Below are 13,060 nucleotides of genomic sequence, written 5' to 3'. Positions count from 1 at the left end.
CATCCTTTTCCAGAACACATAGCCGTTCCTAGCAGTCTTGATATGATGAGCCATGTGTGTGACTGGCTGCAGCAGGATGCGTGCTGTAGGGCAGTGGAGGTCTGCCATTGGAACTGGACCTCTGTAGGGATCTTCAGACACAGGGTTGTAGCTCTGGGTGTTTAACAGGGCTCCTTTTTCTCCCTAGATCTCAACCCTATGCCCACGGAGGAGATCGTGCAGATGTTCAACGAGCTGCGGAGCGACCTGGTACTGCTGTATGAGCTGAAGCAAGCCTTTGCCAACTGTGAATACGAGCTTCAGATGTTACGGCATCGCTATGAGGCCCTGGCCAAAGCTGGTAGTATCGGCCCCCTCAGCGTGGAAGGCAGCCATCCAGATGGCCAGACAGGGATCGGCATCGAGGAGGGCAAAGGAGATGCCAAGGACCAGATCATTGACGTAGTAGGAGCACCACTGACCCCCAACTCGGTGAGAAGGAAGGTTGTGGGGGCAGAACAGGGAGCACTCAGGTCTCCGACGCAGATGCCGTGACGAGCACTGGGATGCTGCCCTGCTCTCCCTCCAGGCGTGCGCGTCCAAGGGAGCACAGCACGCCTTTTCCCCCAAGTCCCAGTGCTCTCTGGGCTCGTCTCCTGTGCTGGACAGTGTTCTTGGTGCTATAGGTGGGGTCAGCAGGTCTTTCTTCATCCTGCATGCAGGCAGATGGCTTGATGTGGGTGCCATCGTGGACCAAAGCAGTGAAGCTTTGCCTGACGAGAGCTTGCACCAGGGCAGCGGCAGTGATGCCAGTACAGCTGCAGGCCTGAGGCATTTTCCTCCAAGCCACGTAAGGGCTGCTCAGCAGAGGGAAGCAAGCGGGAAAAGCAGTCTTGATATGATGAGCCATGACCTGCCCAAGTCCCTGGAGTCGAGTGGTATCCTGCCTGGGGCAGAAGGCTTGGGAAGGAGAGAGGTATTTGAAGAGCTGAGCAGTGTTTCCATACTCTGCTTCCAGCGCTGAGGAAGAAAAGCCAGACCTCGGAGTTCTAGAAGCCACTGAAGCTTCGCCACAAGCCCTGCCACAGCAACCTGTGCGTGTCCATCTGCAGGTTGTACATCAGCAGCCCTCTCCTCCCTAACTCTACGAGGGCAAGTTGCCCAGCCCCTCACCCTCAGCCCTGAGGCAGTGGTGTGCTTAGAGGTCAGGCAAGGCTGCTTTCCCCTCTGTGCGCTCCCCTGGAACAGCTGAGCTGAACTGTCTGATAAACAGCTGCCCATCTCCACGCAGTGGCATCCCTGACGCCTCAGATATACTGCCCCCGGTAGCGTCACAGACCTTTATTTTCTAAAATGTATAATGTATTATTGCAGGATATTCAGAACACCTTATCTGTCAACAGCAGAGGTGACGCATTAATCTGGACTTGAGTAATGTCCTGTTCAGTTGTGACAACATGGAGTCATAAGGAAGCGTTCCACCGAGACAGGTTCATGTTCGCAAAGAAGTCTTTTGCATCTTTCTTTCACTGCATTCAATCTCACCCTTCGATGCGGTCCACAGTATCCCGGTTGGTGAACGCTTGGGGCTGCTTCGCATCACGCTGCCTTCCCTCCACAACCCTTGATGGGAAGGAAGGCGCTGGTGGCAGCGGCCGTGGCTGCAGGAGGGAGAGCCCAAACGTGTTCCTGACCACGTTCTTCCTCAGCCCCACCTCTTGGAGATGGAAACAAAGAGGTGGGCCTGGGCAGCGCAGAGAGGGTTAAACTGACCTCGTCTCTGACATATTTGAAAGAAATATAATCAAGTTAATTCACTGCAAGGCAAATTCAGTACCTAAAGGGCCTCCATGTTAAATACAGCACTGACCTTTACCGGCTGATTACACAAAGACGACACAATTAGATTAGTCCAAGACAAAAGGTCAAGCACATTCACACTGTGACCATTTTATGCTACCTTTAGAGGGGGGAAGAAATTACCTCCCAGCTGGAGGGGTATCTGCATGAGGAGGGGAACGGGACCGCTGTGCCGCCTTCTGCGTGGCTCAGGTATGTTTGGGGTGTCAGACAGATGCAGGCACCGTGCTTCCCTCTACCTTCCCTGCACTTCTGGGTGCTCAGGCAGTGTGGGGGACCAGCAGCCCATGGCCCAGAACCTGCTGTGAGCTGGCAGGATGTGAGCAGGTGTGTCCCGCTGCAGTGCTGAGCTAGCAATGCCAGCAGTGCAAGCAGACAGCTGTTTGTTGAGCAGGTGTTTGTCGGGGCATTCCCAGCCTGCCTGCTCAGCAGCACGATGCTGCCTCCCTGCTGCAGCCCTGGCCCTGGGTGTTTGTTGGTGATGCCCTGCCCTTTGCCAGGGCTGCTGCAGGGGTTTAAGCCGGCTGTGCCAAGCTGGCTCTGAGCTCCAGCCTGTGCTTTGCCACTGAACTGCCTCGGGGAGAGTCGAGTGATCTCCCTGCTTACAGATTGCTCCGAGTTAGAGAATCCCTTTGTGCTGCCCGTCCGCGGCACTCCATGTGTTGGATTAAGCATGGATTAGTTCAGTTCCGAGCCAGCTGCTCCCCTGAAGCCAGCTTTGGTTCCCCAGGGAGAAGTATCTCGCTCCAGATGTTGGAGGGAGCGAGTGGCAAAGCAAGGAACAGGACGGCGAGCCCCATGTCCCGTATCGTGCCCCACAAGCCTCAATTCCTTTGCAGGTGTTGGCAGGGCTGGGTGAGGGCGCAGCAGCCTCCCGAGATCCAGGCTGTCAGCGGCTGCCCCGTCCCTCCTCGCGGCGCTGCTGTCGGCGCTGTGTCCCTTTAGGAGCGGCGTCCCCGGGGCCGGCGGGAAGCCCTGCGCCGTGCCGCCTGCCCATGGCCGCCTCGTCCCTGCCGCGGCTGCCATCCCCCCTCCCAGGGGCCGCGGTGCCGGCGCTGACCATGAAAGCCGAGCCGGGATCCCCCTGGTGCTGACCCCGGTAGGGACTGTGCTCGGGGCCTTCGGGAGGTGAAAGGTGAGCCGAACTCGGAACAAATTAGTTCCAAGCAGAAGTTCAGCCAGTTACTCCAGATTGGATCCTTTGATTTCCGCAACTCAGACTCCACTCAGTGATCTGTAATGAGTGACTCTCAGAAATCCTCACATTGCAGCACTTTGTTCCCGAGCTCACAAGTCAGCCCATTAATGGGTAAAGGAAAAGACCTTGAGTCTAAGAAGTCTCGGGTTCAGAGTCAGAATTATTTGACTTTTAAGCTTCCTTTATCTGAACTCCTGCTGACTTCTTGTTTTCTGAGCCTGTTTGAAAGCTAGAAGTTACATTGTTAAGATCAAACATTCTCTCTTTCCAGATGGAGTTACAATATCTGTCTTTTATATATATATATATATATTTTAATATATATATATATATAGTGTATATATACCAGGGTGTATATATATTCCACTCTTTTTTTTTGTTGTTTAATCGCTCTTTCCATTAAAAGAAACTAGACTTGTAGGCTCTTGTAAATTATAATGTAAAACATTTTTTTTAACCAGACAGTTCCCAATTTTGCCCAAGGCGACTGGAATAGCTGCGCCGCAGAAGGCAATAGGAAGGTGATTAATATGAATTTGTGACATATTTGAAAGATGGGTCTTTTGCCATATAAAGATTATCAAACACATGTGCTCTTCCCCATTAATTCCGCAGCCCTCCCAGGAAAGCCACAAAGCCCGGCTCCTTTGTTTCCAGGGTGGGTTTTTGTTTTTAAACGTACCTTTTGGTCCCCTTGATTACCACGTATTTGATTTTTATAGGGCATCTGTTCACACTGCTGCGTGGGTTCTCAGGCCCTTTTATTTCCCCGTTAAGCGGATCCCGTGAAGGCAGCCGTGCCAGGGGCTCTGACCAACCCTGTGTGTGTGCTGTATTTAACTTGTAGCCGTGCAAATTCCACCCTCTGTTTGCCGTCTGCCCGGCACGCAGTGGGGCCGCAGGGCCTCCCACCTCGTGCTGCTCAGAGCACGGGGACCTGCAGGAGGAGAGCAGGGCTGCCTGGCCCGTCCCGGGGTGCTTGGTGGCAGGGCCGGCCTCTGCCTGCAGTACAGAGGGGGTGGTTCAGCGGGGATCCCATCCCAGTGTGGTGCAGATGGCTCCATCTTGCCTTGTGTACCTGGATTCAGCCCTAAAACTTTCCCTACTCTAAGTGATGCTGGCTGTGAAGCCAGCTGCCTTGGTCACCCCATGTTTTACAGCATCCTGGGTGTGCTGCAGCATCTCTACTATCACCAGTAGTGGTGGCTGGGGCTCGGGCACTGCAGGTGCAGGTGGCCCCAGCCGTGTGCTCCCCCTGTGCAGAGCAGGCTGCCCACCCTCTCGACCCCTCTGTGCTGCCTTTCAAGTGTAACTGGCCATCGATCCGCCGTGACAACGTCCTCTGAGTCACATTCTCGCCTGCAGGAGTAAAGGGCAAAGGCCAAGTTCTTAGTTTTCATAGAAAACTAATTAGACGACTCCATCGAAAATAGCTCAATAAAGCTGATTGGGGGCTGCACAGAGGGAGCCATTAAAGCCCCCGTGACCTTTGCTTGGGTTGGGGCTGCCCCTTCCCTCCTGGAGCTGCCCGCTTCCTTCCAGCTGCTTGGCAGGTTCCAGCAGGGACCAGGCTGCAGTGCTGTCCCCAGGGCTGCCAGGTGCCCTGCCAGCAGTGTGACTCTGCGTCACGGTGCTGCACAGCTGGTGGCTCAGTGCAGTGCAGCTCACAATGGCCCTGATTGATGCCCGGGGTTGAAGTTGATGCATGCCGAGGCTGCAGGGCAGGGGAGGTGACAGATGCTGGCGGTAGCTTGGTGACGGCATCACCCTGCTCTGGGCATTGCTGGGACGCAGCTCAGCTGGGATGGGATGGTGGCATCCTTGGGGCTGATCCGTGCAGGGGGCACACAGCACGTGGACAGCTTGTCCAGGCCCTCAAGCGTCCGAGGTGGTGGGAGAAAGGGACGGACACCTCATGGTGGTTGTGCTGGAGATTGTGATGGGGCAGCGCTCCCATCCGCAGCCCCAAAGCCCGCTTTGGCACATGGCACCCATAAAGGGTGAGCTGGGTGCCGTACCCCCAGGGAGGGCAGCGGCTGTCCTGCTGCCCTGTCTCATCCAGCACACCCCGTCCCAGCCCACTCCATCCCGCATTGCACTCACACATGCATGGGCACAGCCTGGGCTCCTTTACCCCCAAACTTTATTCATGTGGCACATTTACAGCAAGGATTGGAATAACTAGACAATGAAAATGCTGGGTTTGCATTATCGGTTGGTTTAACTGGAACACCACACACCATGCAGTCATGTACCGCCAAGTTCAGTGCCTGTATTGCCCTTCTGGCTGCCGTCACCGGCTTCGCTCCAGGCCATGCACGCACGGGCCCGGGGCTGCAGCCTCCCTGCAGGTCAGCACCCGGATGAGGGCTCCATTCAGCAGGGCCCCGGGGCTGGGTGACACTGGGTGACACTGGGGTTGCACGCCCTCAGCCTGCCCCGTGGCTGCCCCCGACTGCGAACCCACCCAGCCAGAGGGGACGCGCTCGGCAACTCTCAGGCAACAAGCCAGCTGCTGCTGAGCATCCGCGGGGACCCGCGAGGGGCACGGGGAGTGCGGGGACCGCGGGCACGCGGGGGCTGAGCCTCAGCATGGGAACCGGGGGAGCGGGAGGGGAGCGGGCCGGGGGACCTGGGCCGATTTACAGATCCCCTGCTCCAGGTACCTGTGGGTCGGGGCCAGCGCGCGCTGGCACGTCCACCGCCGGCAATGGACGCGGTGCTGCGGCACACCTGGCCCCGGCGGAGCTGGGACGGGTCGGTGGTGCTGGGGCAGGGCTGGGCATCCCACCCATCCCCGAGAGGCACGAGCGGACGGGACGGGGGCTCTGCACGCTGTCACCTCCCCCCTGCTGCCCGCCTACCCACCCGCCGGGCCCCTGCCCCACTGAAGGGAGCCCTCCGGGGCCCCGCAGCCCGCACCAGGGCTGCCAGGGGCTCTGCAGCGGAGAATACAGGCACTTCACCTTGAACATAAAGAGACGGATTGCGTTTGTCACATACAGGAGTCAGAGAGGGGTTAGTGTCGATTCAAAAAGAGGGGAGAAAGGCGCTCGGGGAGAGGCTGGGGCTGGCGGGGAGGGCGGGGGCCGTCTCGACACTGCTGAGTCTCTAGGAGCGCGGCGTGGGCACGCGCTGCAGCAGCCGTCAAGGCCTGAAAACATAAAACCAGCAAAAAGAAAGAAGGGAAGGCGGGGACGGCCCATGCCGGGGACGTGGTGGCTACGGGGCGGGAGAGGGAGGAGGCGGGGTGGGGCGCGGAGGGAGGGACGGAAATCGGGAGCCAAAGAAAAGAACAAACTACGAGTCTAAAATGTGGTGCAAGCGCCCTACGCGGCTGTCCGCTAGCATGGCATAATGTCCGGAGCAGCCCAGAGAGGGAGTCACATCAGGTCTACACAGATTTGCCTTCCCATATATACAACCTCTACTGGAGTAACAGCTGAATTGAGATTTGTGTCGGTTCCTCTGGCCTCGGTTGCCGTTTGAATGCTAGAGCCCGTCCTCCCCGCCTCGCCGGCGCCGGGCGCATGCAGCCCTGCCTGGCCTGCCCTGGGGATCAAAAGGGTTTGGAGGTCTGCTTGAAGATGAAGCCTCTATGGGCCAGTGTCTTCATGATGTTGGCGATGTTCTTACAGTCATCTGCGGAGAGAGCACAGAGGCACCGGGTTAGAGAGGGTCTGGCGCAGTGACGTCGCCTGGGCTGCGTCCCCAGCTGGGCTCCAGCTCCCCAGCCGTCTCCCTGCGAGCCCAGCGCCCACACTGCCCCATGGCCGCACCAGGGATGGGGCTGCCCCACTCAGAGCTGTCCCCATCATGGCCTCAGGCTGCCCCGCTCACAGCTGTCCCCATCGTGGCCTCAGGCTGCCCCGGTGCCACGCAGCCGCGGTGCTGACAGACGGCCGGAGCGTGGGGAGGGGGCAGGCGCTGCCGTTATTTACCTGGGACTAAACGCAGGCACCGTTTGCTAAAATAGAAGCCGGGCTTAAATTGATTCCTGGTGTCTATATTTCATGTTGAAAATTGGCTTGTAAATCCATGTTTTGATCTATGAGGGCCGTCTCCTTAAGAAAAAGCAAGAGTAAATGTGTAATTTCTCCCTTGACAGCACACGGCACAGAGGCGATCCTTCTTCCCGCTCCCCTCCGTTTCGGGACAGCTCCACTCGTTCCGATTACCACTCTTTCTTCCTCGCCCCACGCCTTGATGTCTCCATTTCATTACCGCGCGCCCATTTATCAAGCTGTTACCGTAAGGGTGACTTTGCCCACTTGTGTGTGGCAGCGGGGCCCGGCCGGCGCGGGGAGCAGTGCCCGGGGAGGGGGCGCGGGCTGAGCCCCCCTCTCGCCGCCGCCGCCGGATGGATGTTGTGGCGGAGGGAAGGCTGCATCATTACTGATGTGTAAATGATAAAGAAGCCTCCACATCCATCTCCCAACTGTAAATCCAGGGAGTGCTTTATAATCAAGCTACAGCGATAATAATGTGAAATTAGGTCTCTCTATCAACGGGAGGAGGCCTTTTAATCACGGCTTAAAGGGTGCAAACGCTGTTTATCATAATTGAACTGTATCCGGGCTAATTGTGGCCATATTTCACTGTCTAGGAGACAGCAGGCTGCCTGCTGACAGTGCCTCGTGCCGCATTGAGACCCCGCGTGGCCGTGCCGTGCCGCTGCCAGGTGCCGTCAGCCGGACTGTGCCACCCTGCTGTGCTGGTGGCAGGAGCGCTGTCACCTGGCATGGCCACGGGCTGGGGGCACCTCTGTCCCACGGCCCCGGAGCTGCTGAGGATGCTCCTGATACCGGCATCCCAGCCCATGGGTGGAAGATGCGGCGTCCCCGTTAGCTGCACGTGTCCCTGTCACAGCCACCGGGCATCGCGGAGACGCAGGGCACTGCTTGGGAGATCTCACCATCCCACAGCTCAGGGACAAGGTTTGCTCACAGCATCCCCTCCTCCGTGTCCCCGTGTCCCCAGTCCCTCCACCCATGCCCGGTGGGACAGCACGGGGACACAGCGGCTCCCTCCCCCTCCGGGCACCCTGCGGGGTGGCAGCCCCAGAGGCACAGCCACCAACACCATGAGTCATTTTGGGAGCCTCAATCCAAATCAGTGCGAAGGTAAACACGCTTATTATAATTATCCATGTACAAAAAAAATCAACAACAGCAGAACAACTTTCTAATATGCAATTACAGCCATCTATTGATTTTACAATGTAATCCGCTCCGATTGATTTAATAACACAATTATAGGCTGGCTCTCGGGATATTAGAGTGGGAGATTTTCATAAACTCCAAAGCAAAAAACTAAGCGGCTTTTAAAACAACACAGTCAGATGGCTGTTTGGGGAATTATTAGCAATATGAAATCCTCTAAATCTGGCCGTCGTTACCTTGTGGAAGGAATTTCTATTACAAAAATGGCAATCGACAACCTAAAAGAGCACGGACGGGATTGCTTTGCTGCTCTTTCAGTGCTTAATCCATTGCAGGCCACGGGGCTGGGGGCAGGGCCAGGGATGGGCAAGGGGGCAGGGGTGGGGCTGGGGACAGGGGCAGCCCCGTTGTCCAGCTGCCCCCCGGGGGGGCACACAGCCACAGCAGGACCCAGAGCCCCTGCAGTGCCCACACGGCACCGCTCACCGTGTGTCCCGTTGGAGTGACAACACACAGGCCCCAGAGCCTGCTCCCCATTCCCACTGCCCCATCTGCAGCCCTGCGGCACTCACACACATCCCCACACCCACTGCCACCCCCACGGCACTGGGGTGCCCACGTGTCCCCATGCCCAGCACTGGGGAAGGCAGCCCTGCACCACTGTCCCTTGCTCTGCGCAGCCTCCTGCGCCCCGGCTCCCTCCATGTATTCCCGACTTTATGGGCACATTTTTCTTGTCAAGCTGACAGGGTTGCTAAGTGGATTTCTCCCTGATATGCGGACGGATTATCACATTACTCCAATGTCCTACACAAACATATTACTTTATATTCAATAGCTCTAATGAATATAAACTGCTTTTTCTTTTTGGGGGGCGGGGGGTAATCTATAGATTTTTAATGAGGGCACTATTAACTCCCTCCTCTTTAAAACAGACTTAGGTGCAGCCTCTGAGTAGAAAATCAATGGTGTTATTGTAGGAATATTGTATATTGATATTGTAATAATAAGATGCAATTGATTTAGGGGTGTTTCGCGCCGTGTAGGAAGGGGTCAGCACGGGGTTACCCGGCAAACGGAGCGCGGCTGCGCCGTGCTGTCCCACACTGCGCCGTGTCACGTCTTGCCATCACCCACTGTGGGCATGGGATGGCCGGGGCCAAGCTCATCCCGACAGCTCTGCACTGTCCCCACATCCTGGCTGGGATTGCAACTGCTTGGCACCGCAGGGTACAGGGGCCGCTGTGGCCCATCTCCATGCCCCCATCGGGAGCGAGCCCCGCACGCCCGTGCTGCGGCTGGAAGACGGATCACCCCCCGGCCCGAGCTGAGCAGGTCCATATTTAAGCTGTCCCCATGCTTTATGGTCTGTACGAGAACTGATGCTCAGGCGACCGGGGGCCATTTGTCAATGTTCTAATGGCAGATTACTGTTAATGAATAATATCGCCGCTCCCTTTGTACAACAGCTCCCTGCAAAGTGGGAACAGAGACGCGCGACCACCGCCTCCCCGCTGCCGACCCCTGGTGACGGCCAGTGGCCCCGTGACCTGGCAGCCACACGGTCCCCGTGGCCCTAAGGGGACCAGACACTCCCCAGCTCTGGGATCAGCAGGATGCGGGTCCCACCGCAGGGTGACCTTGGCAAACGTCACAGCCCAGCTCTGGGTAAGGGCAGGACATGTAAGGGCAGACGGCCGCAGCAGTGACAAGGACAGGTTAGGGCCACATCACCCTGCACGGTGCGGGGTCGGCGTGCCCCAGCTGCTGGCAGGTGTGTTATGAGGAGCTGACAGCGACGTGCAGAATATTAAGAATAACTTACCTCATTATCTGCAATTACGTTACTGCCACACACCTCATTTCTTCACGAAGAAAAGGAAATTAGCTTTATATTGACTTCATCCCACTGCCTCTCCTGGCTGCCCCGCCGGAGAGCCGCTCAGGATTTGGAGACAATTGGTGCCTCGCTCCATCCATCCCCTACCTGTTGCCATCCCTGTGCTGGGGGATGGGGTGCCCTTCCCCGTCCCAAATCCCACCCACACCACGGGCACCCTACAGCTGCCGGGTCCCTCACCTCCCGTGCCCCAGGGCAGCACAGGGGGCATGCAGGGGATGGGGACATCCCAGTTCTGACGTGGCCAAGGACCTCCATTTGCCCTGCGTCCCCATGAACGGCCCCAGACAAACCACGCGAGCAGCCCTGGGAGGGCTGAGCGATACAGGGAAAAAGCCAATTTCATCTTTATTAGGAGGAGATTTCTCTTTTAGTAATAAGCACACTTCAAATAATTAGCGTGTTTTACGTAATAATGAAATTATGGAAATGCAGGCCACTTATTCAAACAAGTCGCCATTACCATATTTTTAAATATTAGACTTAATTAGAGTTTATCACTTCAGAGAAGTACGAGGAGTGGAGATTTTTTTTCCTTTACAAAAAAAATCCTCATAAAGTGTTTATTAAGAGCGGGTAAGAAGGGGATAATGATCTGTTTGGAAATTAAGGCAATCAAACATTTAATGCTCTGCACTCCTGTAGGCAAAAGCATTCAAATGAGTCAATTATACATCCATTATCCAGGCACGATTAAACAAGGCAGGACGGGGAATTTGTCCTCCCCATCACACGATTGTCGCGAGGACTTATGTCCACTTAAAGGCAGCTAATAAAACACCCAACTTGTGGGAAGAGAGGAGGGAAGGAGCGGGGAAAGGGATGGGGTGGGAAGAAGGGGGACGAGGGAGCGGGTCAGCGGGAGCGCCGAGGGGAGAGGTGGGAGATCCGTAATGATGCGGCGGTGTCTGCATCCCAGCCCGCCATAAATCAAAGTAATTAAGTTAACATGAAAATCAACTTCGCCATCCCGTTAAATTACGGCATTTGCATATTAGGACTCAAATGAAGTAGGTGCTGGCGAGGGGGAGGAGGAAGAGGAGGAAGATTTGGGGGGGGGGGGCGGGGATCCGCGCTCCAAAAAGGCGCCCATTTATTACGGTGAATAACTAATTCCAGAATTTATAGCGCTGGATTTTTGTTCCCGTGCCATTTATATTACAGAAGGAAATTAAGGGGCGGGCAGGAGGCTGGCTGGACATCTTTCTGCGTTATTGCTTGTCTGCCATTTGCAAATCATTATTAATTGTGGCCCGTGTCGCTGGTGCAGCAGGGCAGGGTGCCTGGACAGCCGGAGCAGACACACATATCTCTTCATCAGGACCCCAGCCGCTAGCCCTGGAGAGCCAATTACCCCTCCCTGATTGGTATCAGATAAGGAGGGAATTTTTACAAATTAGGGAATAAATAGAATTTCCACACGTGGAGCAGGGAGGGCTTGAGAGGCAGTAATGAAAAACGATACATCACCATCAGCCAGACAACCCTATTCATACGCCGATGCATTACGCTCACTACTCATAATCCCGCCGGGTGACAGACAGCCCGCGGAGCCGCCGGCCGGCCAGGATGAGGGGCAGCGCCGCCAGGATGGGGCCCCAAACCGGTCCCAAAGCCCCGCAGCTCCCAGCGCCGTGCCAAGGGCCATCGTGGACTCGTTAAGGTTGGGAAGACCAATCGTGTCATCCACTCCGACCCGTGCCCACCAACCACGTCCCGACAGGATGCTGTCGGCGGACCTGGAGCCAGCAGTGCAGAGATGTGGTGCGGCCAGCACGGCACGTGGGGTGCCCAGCCTGTGCCACGTCCCCAGCCCGGAGCTGAGCGCCGCAGGCAGGTAATTAGCTCTCCCTTATGACAAGCACGTCACCAAACAAAATGCTCGGCAGGAGATCAATCTCGCCTGTAAGTCACGCAGCCTTTAATTTATTCAGCATACAATGTCGCTCCACCACTGCCTTCCTGTAATTTATACCGTACACTGTCGTGTATTATTTAACTCATCTGAGTGTTTTACAGCTCGCCTGAAAGTCACGGTGCAAAATAAAGTCACGGCCGGGGCACAGGGCAGGTGCAGCAGTGTACAGCCTGGCCCTTTGCTCCGGGATGGGATGGGATTGTGGTGTGCCTTGGGGATGGGTGCCAACTTCCTGCACAAGTTCACGGCTCCGGGTGGGAATGGGAAGAGCAGGCCGGTGCTGAGAGCAGCCCAGCGAGATTCTGCGGCTCTCCAGGAGCTCCCAGCCCCAGCTGCACCACAGCCAGAGGAAATCCCGGGCACGGGAGGCAGCCAGGACACAGCTGTGGCCACCCACGAGATGTCCCCACACCGTCCCCTCTGCACAGGGACAGGAGCGTGTGGGGACGGTTCACCCGGAGCTCGTCTTTGGCCGTGCAGCCGAATGGAAACAGTCGATGATATAGAGCTGGATATTCTCCGTGGGGAAGGTTAAAACCTCTGTTCAGTGTAAAGTTGCCATATCTAAGCACTTATGATCACGATATTTATGGCCAGTTTATTCCAGGCTGTTAAAGGCAGCAGTAGTTATCCGCAGATAAAGGGAATCGGGCTCCCCTGGTGCCTCCTCTCCATGCACTGAAGGCAGCCAGGTGTCCGTGGGCACCGTGCCTCTATGGGGACACAGGCGGCACGTCCCCCCTGCCACCCCCTGCCCCACACCGTGGTGCCGATATCCCTGCTGGGATTGGGACCCTAATTAGGGCGAAATTTCAAGGGAGAAATAAGCGGGTTTGTGAAGGCGCGTTCCTGCCTGTGAGTGACACGAGATGTCAGAGAAAGGAAATAAAAGGCGAGGATGCAATCCCAGCTCTGCCGAGACTGTGCGGCGAGTCCTAATGGAAAGTTGTGCTGCTCTTTAAAGCTCGGTCAGATGGCCTAGTTATTGCTTTAAAAGGGCCAGAATCAAACCGCCGCGCCGCACTCCAATCCTTCAAATAAAG

The 13,060-nt window shown here is 56.4% G+C and overlaps 2 protein-coding genes across 9 annotated transcripts in view; one reads left to right on the top strand and one right to left on the bottom strand.

The window, feature by feature from the left end:
- The window catches only part of DMAP1 (DNA methyltransferase 1 associated protein 1), a 33,370-nt gene extending 29,571 nt beyond the window's left edge, over positions 1 to 3,799 (top strand). For all 5 annotated transcript variants that reach the window (XM_048944362.1, XM_048944363.1, XM_048944361.1 and 2 more), the window contains one exon: positions 188 to 3,799. In XM_048944362.1, the coding sequence (XP_048800319.1) occupies positions 188 to 534 (347 nt within the window). In that variant the 3' untranslated portion in view covers positions 535 to 3,799. The remainder of the gene's footprint in view (positions 1 to 187) is intronic.
- A 1,364-nt stretch (positions 3,800 to 5,163) lies between these two features.
- The window catches only part of ERI3 (ERI1 exoribonuclease family member 3), a 97,043-nt gene continuing 89,146 nt past the window's right edge, over positions 5,164 to 13,060 (bottom strand). For all 4 annotated transcript variants that reach the window (XM_048944381.1, XM_048944382.1, XM_048944383.1 and 1 more), the window contains exon 8: positions 5,164 to 6,679. In XM_048944381.1, the coding sequence (XP_048800338.1) occupies positions 6,597 to 6,679 (83 nt within the window). In that variant the 3' untranslated portion in view covers positions 5,164 to 6,596. The remainder of the gene's footprint in view (positions 6,680 to 13,060) is intronic.

This window comes from Lagopus muta, chromosome 5 (genome assembly GCF_023343835.1).
Source record: "Lagopus muta isolate bLagMut1 chromosome 5, bLagMut1 primary, whole genome shotgun sequence".
Taxonomy (NCBI): Eukaryota; Metazoa; Chordata; class Aves; order Galliformes; family Phasianidae; genus Lagopus; species Lagopus muta.
This window is presented reverse-complemented; position numbering and strand designations above follow the sequence as displayed.